The sequence below is a fragment of the Tupaia chinensis genome, unplaced genomic scaffold, assembly GCF_000334495.1.
Source record: "Tupaia chinensis unplaced genomic scaffold, TupChi_1.0 Scaffold138517_1, whole genome shotgun sequence".
NCBI classification, from domain to species: Eukaryota; Metazoa; Chordata; class Mammalia; order Scandentia; family Tupaiidae; genus Tupaia; species Tupaia belangeri.
Genome location: NW_006198412.1, coordinates 2,455,139 through 2,468,728, shown reverse-complemented (window position 1 = coordinate 2,468,728; position 13,590 = coordinate 2,455,139). Strand labels below are relative to the sequence as shown.

At 37.1% G+C, this 13,590-nt stretch overlaps 1 protein-coding gene across 1 annotated transcript in view; it reads right to left on the bottom strand.

The window, feature by feature from the left end:
- Positions 1-312: 312 nt before the first annotated feature.
- Positions 313-13,590, bottom strand: part of MAN1A2 (mannosidase alpha class 1A member 2) — a 203,289-nt gene continuing 190,011 nt past the window's right edge. The window contains exon 13 of the mRNA XM_006161400.3: positions 313-1,484. Within this exon, the coding sequence (XP_006161462.1) occupies positions 1,352-1,484 (133 nt within the window). The 3' untranslated portion in view covers positions 313-1,351. The remainder of the gene's footprint in view (positions 1,485-13,590) is intronic.

Genomic DNA, 13,590 nt, shown 5'->3' with positions numbered 1-13,590 from the left:
TATACTTCTTTATAAAATTTAAGTTCTCCTAAATTATAAAGAACAATTTATTTAAAAAGAAATACCAATGCAAAACCTACTGATGATAAAAGAAAGTCTCTTAAATATATTCCAGTTTTGATCTAATATGATTACTTATACAACACTTTTATTGCTGAAAGTTATTATATATATATATATATATATCCTTGATGAAATTAAAAATCATAAAATATCTGTGAACAGCTGACTCATCTGATGAGATAACAAATAAAAAGATCTCCTGCCCCTATTCCAGATAAATTAAGGAAATTTCACTGTGTTTTGTTTTTGCTTTAATAAGTTGTAAAAGTAATGTAGCTTATCAAGGCAATTGTAGAGCTGCATGACAGTATAGGAAATTTGCACATAATTAAAGTTGTAAGTTGAGTGACTCTACTAACTTTATTATGAGACTAAAGTGGATAAAATTTACTCAGTAAATTTGCTGGCTTGGAAAAATAATATACAAACAAAACCAAGAAGTTCTCTTAGAACAGATTTCAAGGCAACAAATTGCAGCATTTCCCCCACTTTTTGTCATGCTACCAACACTAGACTGAACTACATGCATAAAATCCCAAACCCAGGCTCATAAGTAGTGGTTATGATAAAGAGCAATTTCAATGATTCCATATGGAGAAAAAGACTTTAAGAATATTATTTGTGAGATCATGCCCCCAGAGAAAACTAAATTTAATCAAGAAATTTCAGTGAAATACATTGGTATTTGAAATTATTGCCAATCTGTTCATCCAATGGGGAACTTGGAAATTCAGACAGGATGGTATTTCTGTTTCTTTTCTTAGTCCTCTTGCTGCTGATGCAGGTATACTGTTCTTTTGGTCTTGTTTATCTTAGTTCATTCCATCATTAAAATGGAGAAAAAAGGGATAAACAATGTGTAAATATCTGATTTGAAAGCTGCTCCACTGCTGCAGGAAACAAAATATAATTGGTTCCAAAGGCCATCTCTAACTCCTGCAAGGTGCTCTATATTCTTGGCTTGCTCTAAGAAGTCTAGCTTCCAGACTCTAGGCCTCTAAAAACAATACAGTAGTAATAGGCTTCATTTCTCATGTGATCATCTCATTAAGAATCAAAGCGCATCAGGTCTCTGTTCTACACGTACCAGAACATATTTTGGTCAGGTATAAAATGGAATAATTTCAAAGTTGATATATCTACAAGCTGAAAAGTCTTACAGGGAATAGTTTCACCCTGCCATGTTAACTTAGAGGTCCAGGTTTTCAAAAGCCGCCTCTCCAGACTAGTTTTTGTAGTGGTCCATGTAAACAAAACACAGGTGAGAATGGTCCTTCTGGAGCTGTTTTCATCGAACAGCAGGATTACCTGAAAGTGTGGTGTTGGCTAAATGTAACACAGGCAGAGGGTGAGCCTCTGTATTAAACACCCAGTGGTCTAAAGGTAAAAGATCATCACCAGAGAACAGCAGATACAAATATCTGAAAATAAAAGGGAGAGAAATGAGCTTCAATTAGAATTCAAGGAGAAGATCAAGTGATCTCAGTCATAATACCAAAGGAAACCAATAACCTATTTTGAACAGCTTTGATGAAAAACACATCACAGAAGTGAACCCCAGTCACCCAAATATCTACAACACAAAAGCAATGTGTTCTAGAATAATGTGTGAGAAAATCCAGTAGATGCACTAGACTTGCTTATGTAAAATCATTAACAAAATTGGATGAACTTGTCTGAAAAGAACAATGCTGTATAACACCATAAAACCAACCATTTCATAATTTTTCAAAGACATTCTTTAGATAGCAATCATGTTTTGGCAACTTATATAGCTCAAAGAAGAACTAGAAATTAATTCACTTTTTATTAATTAACACTGAAGAAAATAAATATATTATTGGACACAGCAAGGACTTTTTTTAAAGAGATTTATTTTATTTTATTTATTCATTCATTTTATTTTAATTTGACCAGAGAGAGAGAGAGAGAGAGAGAGAGAGAGAGGAAGTGAGAAAGCAAGCTACCAGGTTCGGGACTCAAACCATGGTTGGCCATGTGGGAATGTCCAGCACCTTAACCACCACGCCACCTGCTGGTCCATAGCAAGGACTTTTATACCATTCCGACTAAGATGTTAGTAGATGCCAATTTGGCATATTGGAGCAGGTATGGCAAGCTTTTTTCTTAAAAATATTATTTAATTTATTATTATTATTTTTTAATTTGATCAGAGAGAGAAGGAAAGTGAGAAAGCAAGCTGCCAGGTCTGGGACTTGAACTGAGGGGTAGCAGTGTGGAAGTCCAGTGTCTTTAAGTGTCTTAACCACCATGTCACCTGCTGGCCCTAAAGTATGGCAAGCTTTAAATAAAGATTTTGGAAACATCAGGATTTACAGGAGGCTTAAAAATTCATTAACCACTCAATGAGTAATAGCACTGTTCACATAAAAACAAATACCCTGACCTCTCCATAAGCACTATAAGCCACAGTACTCACTGGGATTCTCAACACACACAATGATTCTTACTTATCTAAGTAAGAAAATTCTAACTTGGATCCCATTACGGGTCATCAAAGTGAACATAAAAAAACAACTATGGAGAGTCAAGACATTGGAGTTCTAACTCCTGCTCTTAGCAAAAAGTAGTTGGACCTTAAAATGCCTCAGAAAAAAATTTTTTTCTTTATTTTAAAATAGGCATATTAATATCTCTTCAGACTACTGCTATAATCCTGGATGAAAGAGTGAGAACATATTGCACTGAGAAATGAGCATTACATATATTAACTTTGTGACTGTTAAAGCTGGAATGGAGACTTAACAGTGCTTCCCATTTCATTGCTAGATTCTGGACCTTGAGATCTACCTGCTTGATTCTGATTTTATTCACCTAATGGAACAGAGAAGTTGAAATGAAAAACCAGATTTTATTGGACATAGCAGGAGACTCTGGTCTGTTTACCATACCAGTGTTCTGGGTACAGCGATGTGCAGGAAAACTACAGGGTTGCTGGAAAAGTCTTGATGAATTTTTCTGTTTTTCTACACAAAGACTCAATATGTTCCGTACTATTCCCCTGATAATTGTGGGTTAAGGTACCTGGACTCCTTAATTGCATGATTTCTTGGGGGAGGAGTGAATGAAGTAGAAAGAAAAAAATACAAGAGTTTCCTGCAAAAAAAAATCTTTCTGTGGGTAAAGGCTCTCACGTAACAAATGCTATCAAAATTAGTAAGAAATGAAAGTTTTAGATAACAAAAAATGATATTGATAATAGAACCTCCCCCAGAAATTCATGTCTACTTGGAACCTCAGCCTTATTGGAAATAGGGTCTTTGCATCTGCAATTAGTCAAGGATCTCAAGATGAAATCATCCAATCATGGATTTGAGATGGGCCCTAAATTCAACAACTGATGTCTTATAAGAAAAAGAAGAGATATGGACTCAGACACACACAGGAAAGGACATGTAAAGACAGAAAAAGATTGAGGTTTTAAGGCTATAACCCAAGGAACACCTTCAGAAGAACTTGCTTTTGGAATTCTGGCCTACACAACTATAAAAGAATAAGTTTCTGCCATTTTAAGCATCAAGCCTATCTTCTAGGCTACTTTTGCACCTTAAGCAGTGCTGCTTGGAACAAGACTGACCACTTGAAAAATCAAATAATCCCTAGAGGGACCAGCAGATGGCATTAATGGCTATATCGCTGGAATATGGCTGACCATGGTTTGAGTCCTGGACTCAGTGGTTTGGGAATCACCCTGGGCACATGAGCATGTGTGCCCAGGATCCCAAGAGGAGAATAGAAGAAAAGGGATTACGGTGTGGCCATTCCCCCGGCGGGGAGGTGATTTCTTATTTCCTGTCCCTCTGTCTCTCTTTGTCTCTCTGGCAAGCACACATCCCTCCCTATAGCAAAATTCACTCTAAAAAGAAACCTTTAGAAAGCAGAGTCTAACACCAGATTTGATATATGTCTAAATGTAAAAATGTATAACAAAAGATTGATGTTTGGAACTAAACTAAAATAGCTAACCAACTCTACTTGATTACATATCACATAAAAGACGTTTATGACACAGTATACTATTACTGATTTAAATTTAAAATATTTTAACTGGATTTTAAAAGTAAACAACGAGGGAAGCGTGTTCTTTCTTGTGAAAGCCGAGAAAACTCTATAATTTAAATTACCTATCAGACTACTAGATTTTTTTTTCTCTCTAGCAAGTCTTACTTTTAGGTTCAAAAATTAGAGATAACTGTTGATAAATGAAATTGACAAAAGTGAGGACTAAAAACATCTGGTAAAACTTACTTGATTTCTTTCTTACTCTTTAGAATTATTTTTAAATGTTGTTCACATACATCTTTTATTTTTTCTCTTACCTAAGGATCAAGACATTCACAGTTGGTGGTGGGGCTGGAAGTTAACTCCATATTAATGAAAAAGTGTGTATGGTAACCAAACAGGAAAGTTTTACGAAAAGTCCAGCAAATCTGAGAACGTGAGTGATTACAGAGAACTGGGAAGGCTGTAAGACCCGCCTACCAAGTTAACATATCCTTACATATTATCTAATAGCACTGATGATTTATTCTTTTTCACACCCTCCAATGGCAAAGTTCAATGTGCTCCAGAAAGATGCTACAACGCGAAAAAGGCTTGTACTATGGACAAGTAACTCATAAGAAAAACTAAGACTGCTTGAAACGTAGTTTACTTAAATCTTCCATTTCATTTATAGTTCCATGTCCAAAAACATGCCTTTTGGAACAAATTTACTTAAAATTTTAAAAACTGTCAAATTAATTGAAACTATGCAGTGGAAATCATGTTCTAAAAGATGATGCAATAAAACATACAATTATTAACTTCTCGAAAAGATGCACCCCTCTCTGTCCTTCCTAACATCTTTTCTCAAATTCAAGGTACTTTCTTTAGGAGGGGAAAGGAAGAAAAAATGTTTTTTTAAAAGTAGGTATACTGGGACCAGCAGTTGGTGTAATGGCTATGTCACTGGACTCCCACGTAGTTGACTGTGGTTTGAGTCCTGGACCCAGTAGCTTAAACTCACGCTGGGCGCGTGTGTGTGTCCAAGATTTTGAGAGGAGAATGGAGGAGAAGGGATTGCAGCGTGGCCATTCCCCCTGGGGGTGAGTTCTGGCTTTCTGTTTGTCTCTGTCTTTTTGGTGAACGCATGTGCCCTTTAGCAAAAATCTCTCAAAAAATTAAAAATTAAAAAAGTGGGTATATTATGGATTCAAATGCAAAATGTACACAATTTTCAAGATAAACTAGGAGGTAGACATTTCTGGTATGCTGCAATGGCTTAAGCTTTATCCTCAGATCTAATAAAAAGGGGAGAATTTTTTCCCTCTACCTTTAGGAGTCAAATAAATTACAATGATTGGGCTGATATGCTATAAACTGCATAATCAACCAGAGTATTTCATTTAACAAAACGACCAGAGGCAGATCACAGCAAAGGTTGGTTAGCTCAGCAGTAAAGTATTTATCAGGGATCTGGGTTTCATAAAGGTACGCAAAAAAATATTAATTTTTTTCTAGCTTTACAACCCAGGTGTATTTTCCTCAAAAGTCTGGGAGTCATAGTTTTGAAATATAAACATCAAGGAAGATAATATCCCTATCTCTCTGTCACTGTGGAAGGCTAGCTTAGGTACCATTGTTTAGGTTGTAACTAACTTCTTGACATAAAGATAGGGCTTTATGTTTTCCTTTGTATAAAGGAAAAAATATGCAGCTAACTAACAGAGATGGTCATTCCAATTACCATGTGAATACAGAATGAAGTGTGAATAATAAATGGTGCTGTTAATAAGTACTCTTATTTAAGAGCATGTTATCACTTATCTTCAGAACATGTACATAACGCATTCTATCTACCTGGATATACAGAAAGCTGAGATAGCTTTCTGTCTTCAAGATCTTATTAGGGGATTGCCTGTGATGTAAACTACAATCTTGTTTAATGCTTATGAAAGATAAAATTATTTTCTTTTGCCACATTTGTGGACAGGATTTTCTGGGATAGATTTCTCTTTTATTGCTATTTCATTTTGTATAGTTTTTACTGCTATATCTTTGAGTTCACTAATTTTTACTTTTACAGGTCTAATATGCTATTAATCTCATCTGGCATATTTTTCAATTGAGATATTGTAGCTTTGTTAAGAGAAGTCAGATTAAAATTTTTATATCTTGTGTGTCTCTACTTTTTTTAAAATACAAAAAACATAATAACCATATTAATGTCACTGCCTCTTAATTTTAATGTGTGCATTAGTTCTAAGTTGGTTTCGATTAATTCTTCTCTTTATTGGTACATATTTTCTTGCCTCTTTGTATACATGGTAATCTGTGACTGGATGGCAGACATTGTGAATTTTACCTTGTTGGGTGCTGAATTTATTTTGTATTCCTATAAATCTTGGTTTCTGTTCAGGGATGTAAAAATTTTTTTTTTTTTTGGAAATAGTTTGATCCTTTTAGGTCTTATTTTCATTATTTATGTTGATCCAAAGCAGTAGATTATTCACCACTAAAGAAAGGACTTTCCTGAGTACTCTACCCAGTGCCCCTTGACTAGTTTTCCTAGTCAGGGTACTGGCAATAGGCACTGTTCCTGGCCCTATGTGAGCACCCATACTCCTAGGTGACTCCTTTCCTTACTTCAGGTACATTCCTCAGATGCATGTGCTGATTGGTACTCTACTAAATATTCAAGGTAATTCCCCAGCATTCTTCCTCTGTGAGGTTCTCCCCCCTCCTGGTACTATCCTGTAAATTCTAGTTGTCTTAGTTTCCCTATACTCATAGCTTTATCTCCTCAGAGAGTTTGTTGGGCTCTGCCTTGGGTCTTCCTCCATGTGCCATGTCCTGGAAATTCTATCAAAAAGATCATCTGGGATAATCTCATTTGTTTACCACCTTTCAAGGCTCATTGTCCTTCTTTGCCTCCTGTCCAATGTTTTTGTTTGTTTGTTTTTTGGAGAGGTTTTTGCTATAGGGTGCGTGCACTTGTCAGAAAGACAGAGAAAGCGAGAAATCACCCCTCAGGGGGGATGGCCATGCAGCAATCCCTTCTTCTCCATTCTCCTCTTGGGATTTTGGGCACGCACACACACGTGCCTGGCGTGAGTTTAAGCCACCAGGTCTGGGACACGAACCGCGGTCGGCTACATGGGAGTTCAGCGACATAGCCATTATGCTAACTGCTGGTTCCCTCCTGTCCAATGTTTTGAAGACCACTGTTTCATATGTATGTTGTTTATTTCAGGTGAAAGGGTAAATCTGGTTCTATTTTTTAAATAATTTCTCAAAAGATCTCCTGAATGCAATGTAATTATGTTCATGGAACCCACCCCCTCCTCTGATTTCTATGAATTAACTCGATCTCAAAAGAAATTAGGCTGTTGGTCCAGCAAGAACTTGTTTTTAGAAATCTTTTGAGTCTTTATGATTACTAGTTCTTTAAAGTCTTCATACCATGACTTTCTATAAATTTGTGAAAATGGACATTAAACTCATCTATATTTTCTTCAGCTCAACTACATTTGTAGTAGTAGTTCACTTGTTTGTTTTTTTTCTGTTTTGTTTTTGTTTTTGAGAGAGATTTTTGCTATAGGGCATGTGTGTTCACTGGAGAGACAGAGAGAAGGAAAGCAAGAAATCTCCCTCCAGCAGAAAGGCCACATCACAACCCCTTCTCCTCCATTCTGTTTTTGGGATTTTGGGCACCCACGCACACGTGCCCAGCATGAGTTTTAAGCCACTGAGTACAGGACTAGAACCATGGTTGACTATGTGGGAATCTAGCAATGTAACTATTATACCATCTGCTGGTCTGGATTTTTGTTTTGTTCTATTCTGTTTTGTGAGAGATTTTTACTACAAGGGTCATTCACCTGCTGGAGAGATAGAGAACGACAGAGAGATAGAAAGAGAAAAATCATCCCCCAGGGGGATGACCATGTTGTAATCCCTTCTCCTCCCTTCCCCTCGTGGGATCTTGGGAATGCACACACACATGTCCGGTGTGAGTTTCAAGCCACTGGCTTTGGGACTCAAACCGCAGTTGGCCATGTGGGAGTCCAGCACCTTAACCACTACACTGCCTGTTGGTAGTAGTAATTTAAAATAACAAATTGAGGTTCAGCCCATGGCCTTGTGGTTAAGGTAACTGGATCCCACATGGCTGATCTTGTGATTTGGGTCCTGGACCTGGTGGCCTGAGAAACGTGCTTGGTATGTTTGCATGCATGACTAAAATCCCAAAAAGAGAGAGATGCAGAAGGAACTGCAGTATGAACATGCCCTGACCATGCCCCATTGGGGAGTGCTTCTCTTCTCCCTCTGTCTCTGTCTCCCCAGCAAGTGGCACATACTCTGGCAAATTTAAAAAATAAATAAAATAACAAATTGCTTTTCTGCCTTCAGAGCTCTACTTTCCTTTTAGTCATATTTGTTTACCTGGAATATAACTTATTATTTTAAATTACTGCAAGGATCCAAATAAATTATCTATCAAAGTATTACTAGAAAGGTGATTTTGCAATTGACATTAGTATTTTAGAACTGCAAGAGGAGAGTACAACAGAACAGAGAGAGTTTTGCGAAAGAGAAATTGGATTGAAGGGTCTAGAGGAGGCTGACATTAAAAGTGTGGGTGCTTTGCATTTTATCTTATGATTCTCTTTTTAGCATGCCAGTGCTTTTCTGACTTTTTAAACTGTAGTTAAAAACATATGACATAAAATTTACCATTTTAGTCCATTTTTTTTTTCAATTTGCCAGAAGGTATATGTTCTCACTACAGAGAAAGAGATACAGAGAGAGATGGAAAACAAGAAATCACCCCTCAAGGGTAATGGGCATGTTGCAGTATCTTCTCCATTTCCTCCTTTTGGGATTTTGGGCATGTACACACTTGTACCCAGTGTGTTTTTCAAGCTACCAGGTCTGGGATCTAAACTGTGCATGAGGCCGGTTGCCTTAACCACAAGGCCACAGGCTGTCCCCTTTCTGAGTTTATAAGTGTACAGCTCAGTAGTTAAAGTATTGTCACACTGTTGTGAAACAAATCTAAGGAACTTTTCATCTTACAAAACTGAAACTCTGTAATATTCTTTAAACAACAACTTCCCATCCCCTCCTCCCCCCAACAAGTCCTGGTAACCGCTATTCTTCTTGCTGTTTATATAAACCTGATACTGGAGATACTTCATATTAGTGGAATGACAGTATTTGTCTTTGTGTGACTGCCTTATTTTACATTGCATAATGTCCCCAAAGCTTATCTACATTGTTGCACTCCTGCTTTTGATTCTAGAATCCTATTCCCCACCCCCCCACTTGACCTAGTGAATGTATTTTTAGTCAGTTTAGTTTTTCTGACTTTTTTAAAGGTACTTCCACAAGCTGGAGCCCTCTTTTCATGAAATGACTTTCTATTTTACCTCACCTATTAACATCTTACATATCATTTAGCATCATTTCAGTCTTTCCTTGTGACTATTCTGGTCCATATCAAAGTTCCCTTTACTGAACTTCCAAAACATTTACGTTCTATTTAGCACTGAATATACACATTTGTACTTTTTAAAAATCTGCCCATGCCTAGAAGAAAAATATTTCTTAGTAAATGCAAGCTCAAGGATAGAACATATATTTCATACAATTTAATTCTTTTTTTTTTTTTTGAGAGGTTTATGCTATAGGGCGCATGTGTTTGCCAGAAAGACAGAGAGAGACAGAGAGACAGAAAACAAAAAATCACCCCCCAGGGGAGATGGCCACGCCACAATCCCTTCTCCATTCTCCTCTCGGGATCTTGGGCATGCAAGCACACATGCCTGGCATGAGTCTAAGCAGCTGGGTCCAGGACTCGAACCGTGGTCAACTATATGGGAGTCCAGAGACATAGCCATTATGCTAACTGCTGGTCCCCATACACTTTATTTCTTAAGTAGCACAATTCTGGGAGAGCAGGTATGTTAACTTACTGATTTGACTTTGTTGGCCAATCAGCCTCTAGGGGTAAGTAAGCAGAGAATATCAGAGAACGGAAGATTTTATATTACTTTTCTTATCTAGCTATAATAGTCCTTTCATGATAGGAAGTTAACTTCAGGATCTAGTTACAGACAAGATAGAAGATAAAGGAAAGGCATAGTAACTTTGTTTCCCAATCTTCCATCTTAAACTGTTTTTCCCTTATCTAAGACTCCTCACCCTCAGTGATTCCTTAAATTCCCTTCTCTCTCCCAAAAACATTAAACAGACACTTTCGCTTAGAAACTTAAAAGTCATACTATCTGTGATGCTTTGTTGGCAAAACTACTATCAAAACCTACTTCAAAACACTGTTTGCTAGGGAATTAGCTTAAATAGTCTGACAGCTGGCAGTCATTCGCTTGCTTATATGTCAGGCAAATAAAGAATAGCAGTAAAAAAGAGAATGAAAACCATTCAAGGATATGATAATGATATCAGTAACAATACCTATATTGGATAATAATTATCTAGCTTTTCTCCCTATTATCTCTTTTTTTTTTTTGGAGAGGTTTTTGCTATAGGGCGCATGTGCTCCTCGCCAGACAGACAGAGAGATGAGAGACAGAAAGAGAGAAATCACCCCCCAGGGGGGATGGCCACGCCGCCATCCCTTCTCCTCCGTTCTCCTCTCGGGATCTTGGGCACACATGCACATGTGCCCAGCATGAGTTTTAAGCCACTGGGTCCAGGACACGAACTGCAGTCAACTACGTGGGAGTCCAGCGACATAGTCATTATGCTAACTGCTGGTCCCTCCCCAATATCTTCTTATAAAACTTTCAAACATACTGTAAAAATGTTGCAAGAATTTTATAATGAAACCCATATGTACTTACCTCCTAGATGTTACAGTGAACAAGCTAGTATATTTGCTGTATCACAAATCGATCACTCTGCTCACGTATTACTATTTTTCTTTTATAAGACTAAAAAATTTTCCCTTAAAAAAAGCAGCAAGTTAGCAAACCAAGCTAAATATGTGTGTGTGTATCTACCTATCTAAATATAGACTTAGATGCTTGCTTAGTAAAACTGTTTGCAAAGGAAGAGGACAAACTTAAGACAATAAGCTTGAGGCTGTAATACTTACTTGAATTCTGAGAAGATGGTTGCCACATTTCTGCTTTAAGCATTAGAAAAATTTTTTGAGATGATGGATATGCTAATTACCCTGATCTGATCATTACACACTGTATTAATGTACTCATAAATCACACTGAGCTCTATAAATATGTACAGCTCTTAAGTGTCAGTTAAATTTTTTTAACTTTAAAAAAGAAGTATGAATTATTTGTTGATAACACGTAAGTTTATGTGCTTGATAGAGCCAATATACAGTGTATTCTGGATGGGAAATCTCATTTTGTATGCTGTAGTGATGTATATGAATGAATGTAAATAAATACATTTAAATAAAAAAGAAATATGTGATTAAAAACATTTAGAATTTTATTTAATAACAGAAAATTTTAAAATAATTTTAAATATTATAATAATTATTTGATTAATTATAGCTAATTAGATGGCAGTTACTTTTTTAGCTTTTCATCATTTTTTCAGATTATTATTATTTTTAGAGTTTTTTTCCTATAGGATGTGTGCACTCGCCAGAAAGACAGAGACAGACAGAGAGACAGAAAGCAAGAAATCACCCCCCGGGGGAATGGCCATGCTGTACTCCCTTCTCCTCCGTTCTCCTCTTGGGATCTTGGGCACATATGCACATGCGCCCAGCATCAGGACTCGGGTCCAGGACATGAACCACAGGTGACTCTATGGGAGTCCAGTGACATATCCATTATGCCATCTGCTGGTCCCCAGATTATTATTATTATTATTATTATTATTTACCCAACATGAAATACTTCTCAGACCAGTCCAGTTTAGAATACTATACAAGTTATCATCAACAGGTAATAAACCATTTCCGTGTCCCACTAATGTCATGCCTTGCTAGATGGCAGTTACTTTGTTTTTCTTTGTTTTTTTGGAGAGGTTTTTTTTGCTATAGGGTGCATGCACTCGCCAGAAAGACAGAGAGAGACAGAGAGACAGAAAGCAAGAAATCATCCCCCAGAAGGGATGGCCACGCTGCAATCCCTTCTCCTCCATTCTCCTCTAGGGATCTTGGGCACGAATGCACACATGTGCCCAGTGTGAGTTTAAGCCACTGGGTCCAGGACTCGAACCGTGGTTGACTACAAGGGAGTCCAGCGACATAGCCATTACACTAACTGCTGGTCCCGATGTCAGTTACTTTTAAGGGAAGAATTTAAAAGTTACTAGAAAGGAAAAATTGAGAGCAAGATACTTAAGTGTAGTCAAATAGAAAGTAATTTCATTTCCCCAATTCTTTTCAAAACATACATGACTAGCAGACCATCAAAAAATGAATGGAGGTGGTGTAGTAATTAAGGCACTGGACTCCCACATGGCCAACCACTGTTCAAATCTCAGACCTGGCGGTTTGCCTTCTCACCTTCCTTCTTTCTCTCTCTATTACTCTCAAATAAAATAAAAAAGAAAAAAATAGTAACAACAATGAATGAAATTAAATAATTCTTTATAAACAAAAAAAGTGAATGGACAGTGCCAGCTGGTGGCATGGAGGTTAAGACAGCTGACTACATGGTTCAAATTACACTAGGGACTCATGCACATGTGCCCAAAACTTCCAGAAAAGAATAGAGGATAAGAGAATGCAGTGTGGCTATCCCCGTGGGAGTGATTTTTCATTTTCCCTCTTCTCTCTCTCGCTCAGGAGAGCACACATGCCCTATACCAAAACTAAAAAAAGAAATAAAAAAGTGAATGGACAAACAAAACGTACACTTACAACTGAATATTACCCAAAATAGAGAATTACTGATGAATGCAACATATATAAATCTAAAAAATACTACACTCAAAATGAATTAAAATACAAAGTACATACTACATGATTCAAATGATATAAAACTTTAAATAGGCAACCTATAGTGATAGAAAGCACATATGAATATGGAGGTAGGATGGAACTTAATGAAAAACTAGAATGGACATATTCCATGAATTTACTGGGGTGGTAGTTATTGAGACTTATGCATTTGTCAAAAGGCAATGAACTATACCAATAAAATAATTAAATGAAGTTGGTTTTAAAAGTTAAACTATAAAAGGGCTAATGAACGAGGATGAGAAGAGAAAATAACCTTATTATTTGTTACTATTACGTAAGTACAATTGGGTTGTGGCTCCCTCTACAGTAGTAAAAGAAATTTGCAAGGATATTTCTGGGTTTTTTGTTTGTTTGTTGTTGCTGTTAAAAGGTTTTTGCCATAGAGGGCATGTGTCTGGGGAGGGGAGAGGAAGTGAGAAATCACCTCCCGGGGGATGGTCACACTGCAATCTTTCTCCTCCATTCTCTTCCTGGAATTTTGGACATGTGCACACATGTGCTTGGGCATGATTCTCAAGCTGCCAGGTTCACGATTTGAACTATGGTAGGCCACGTGG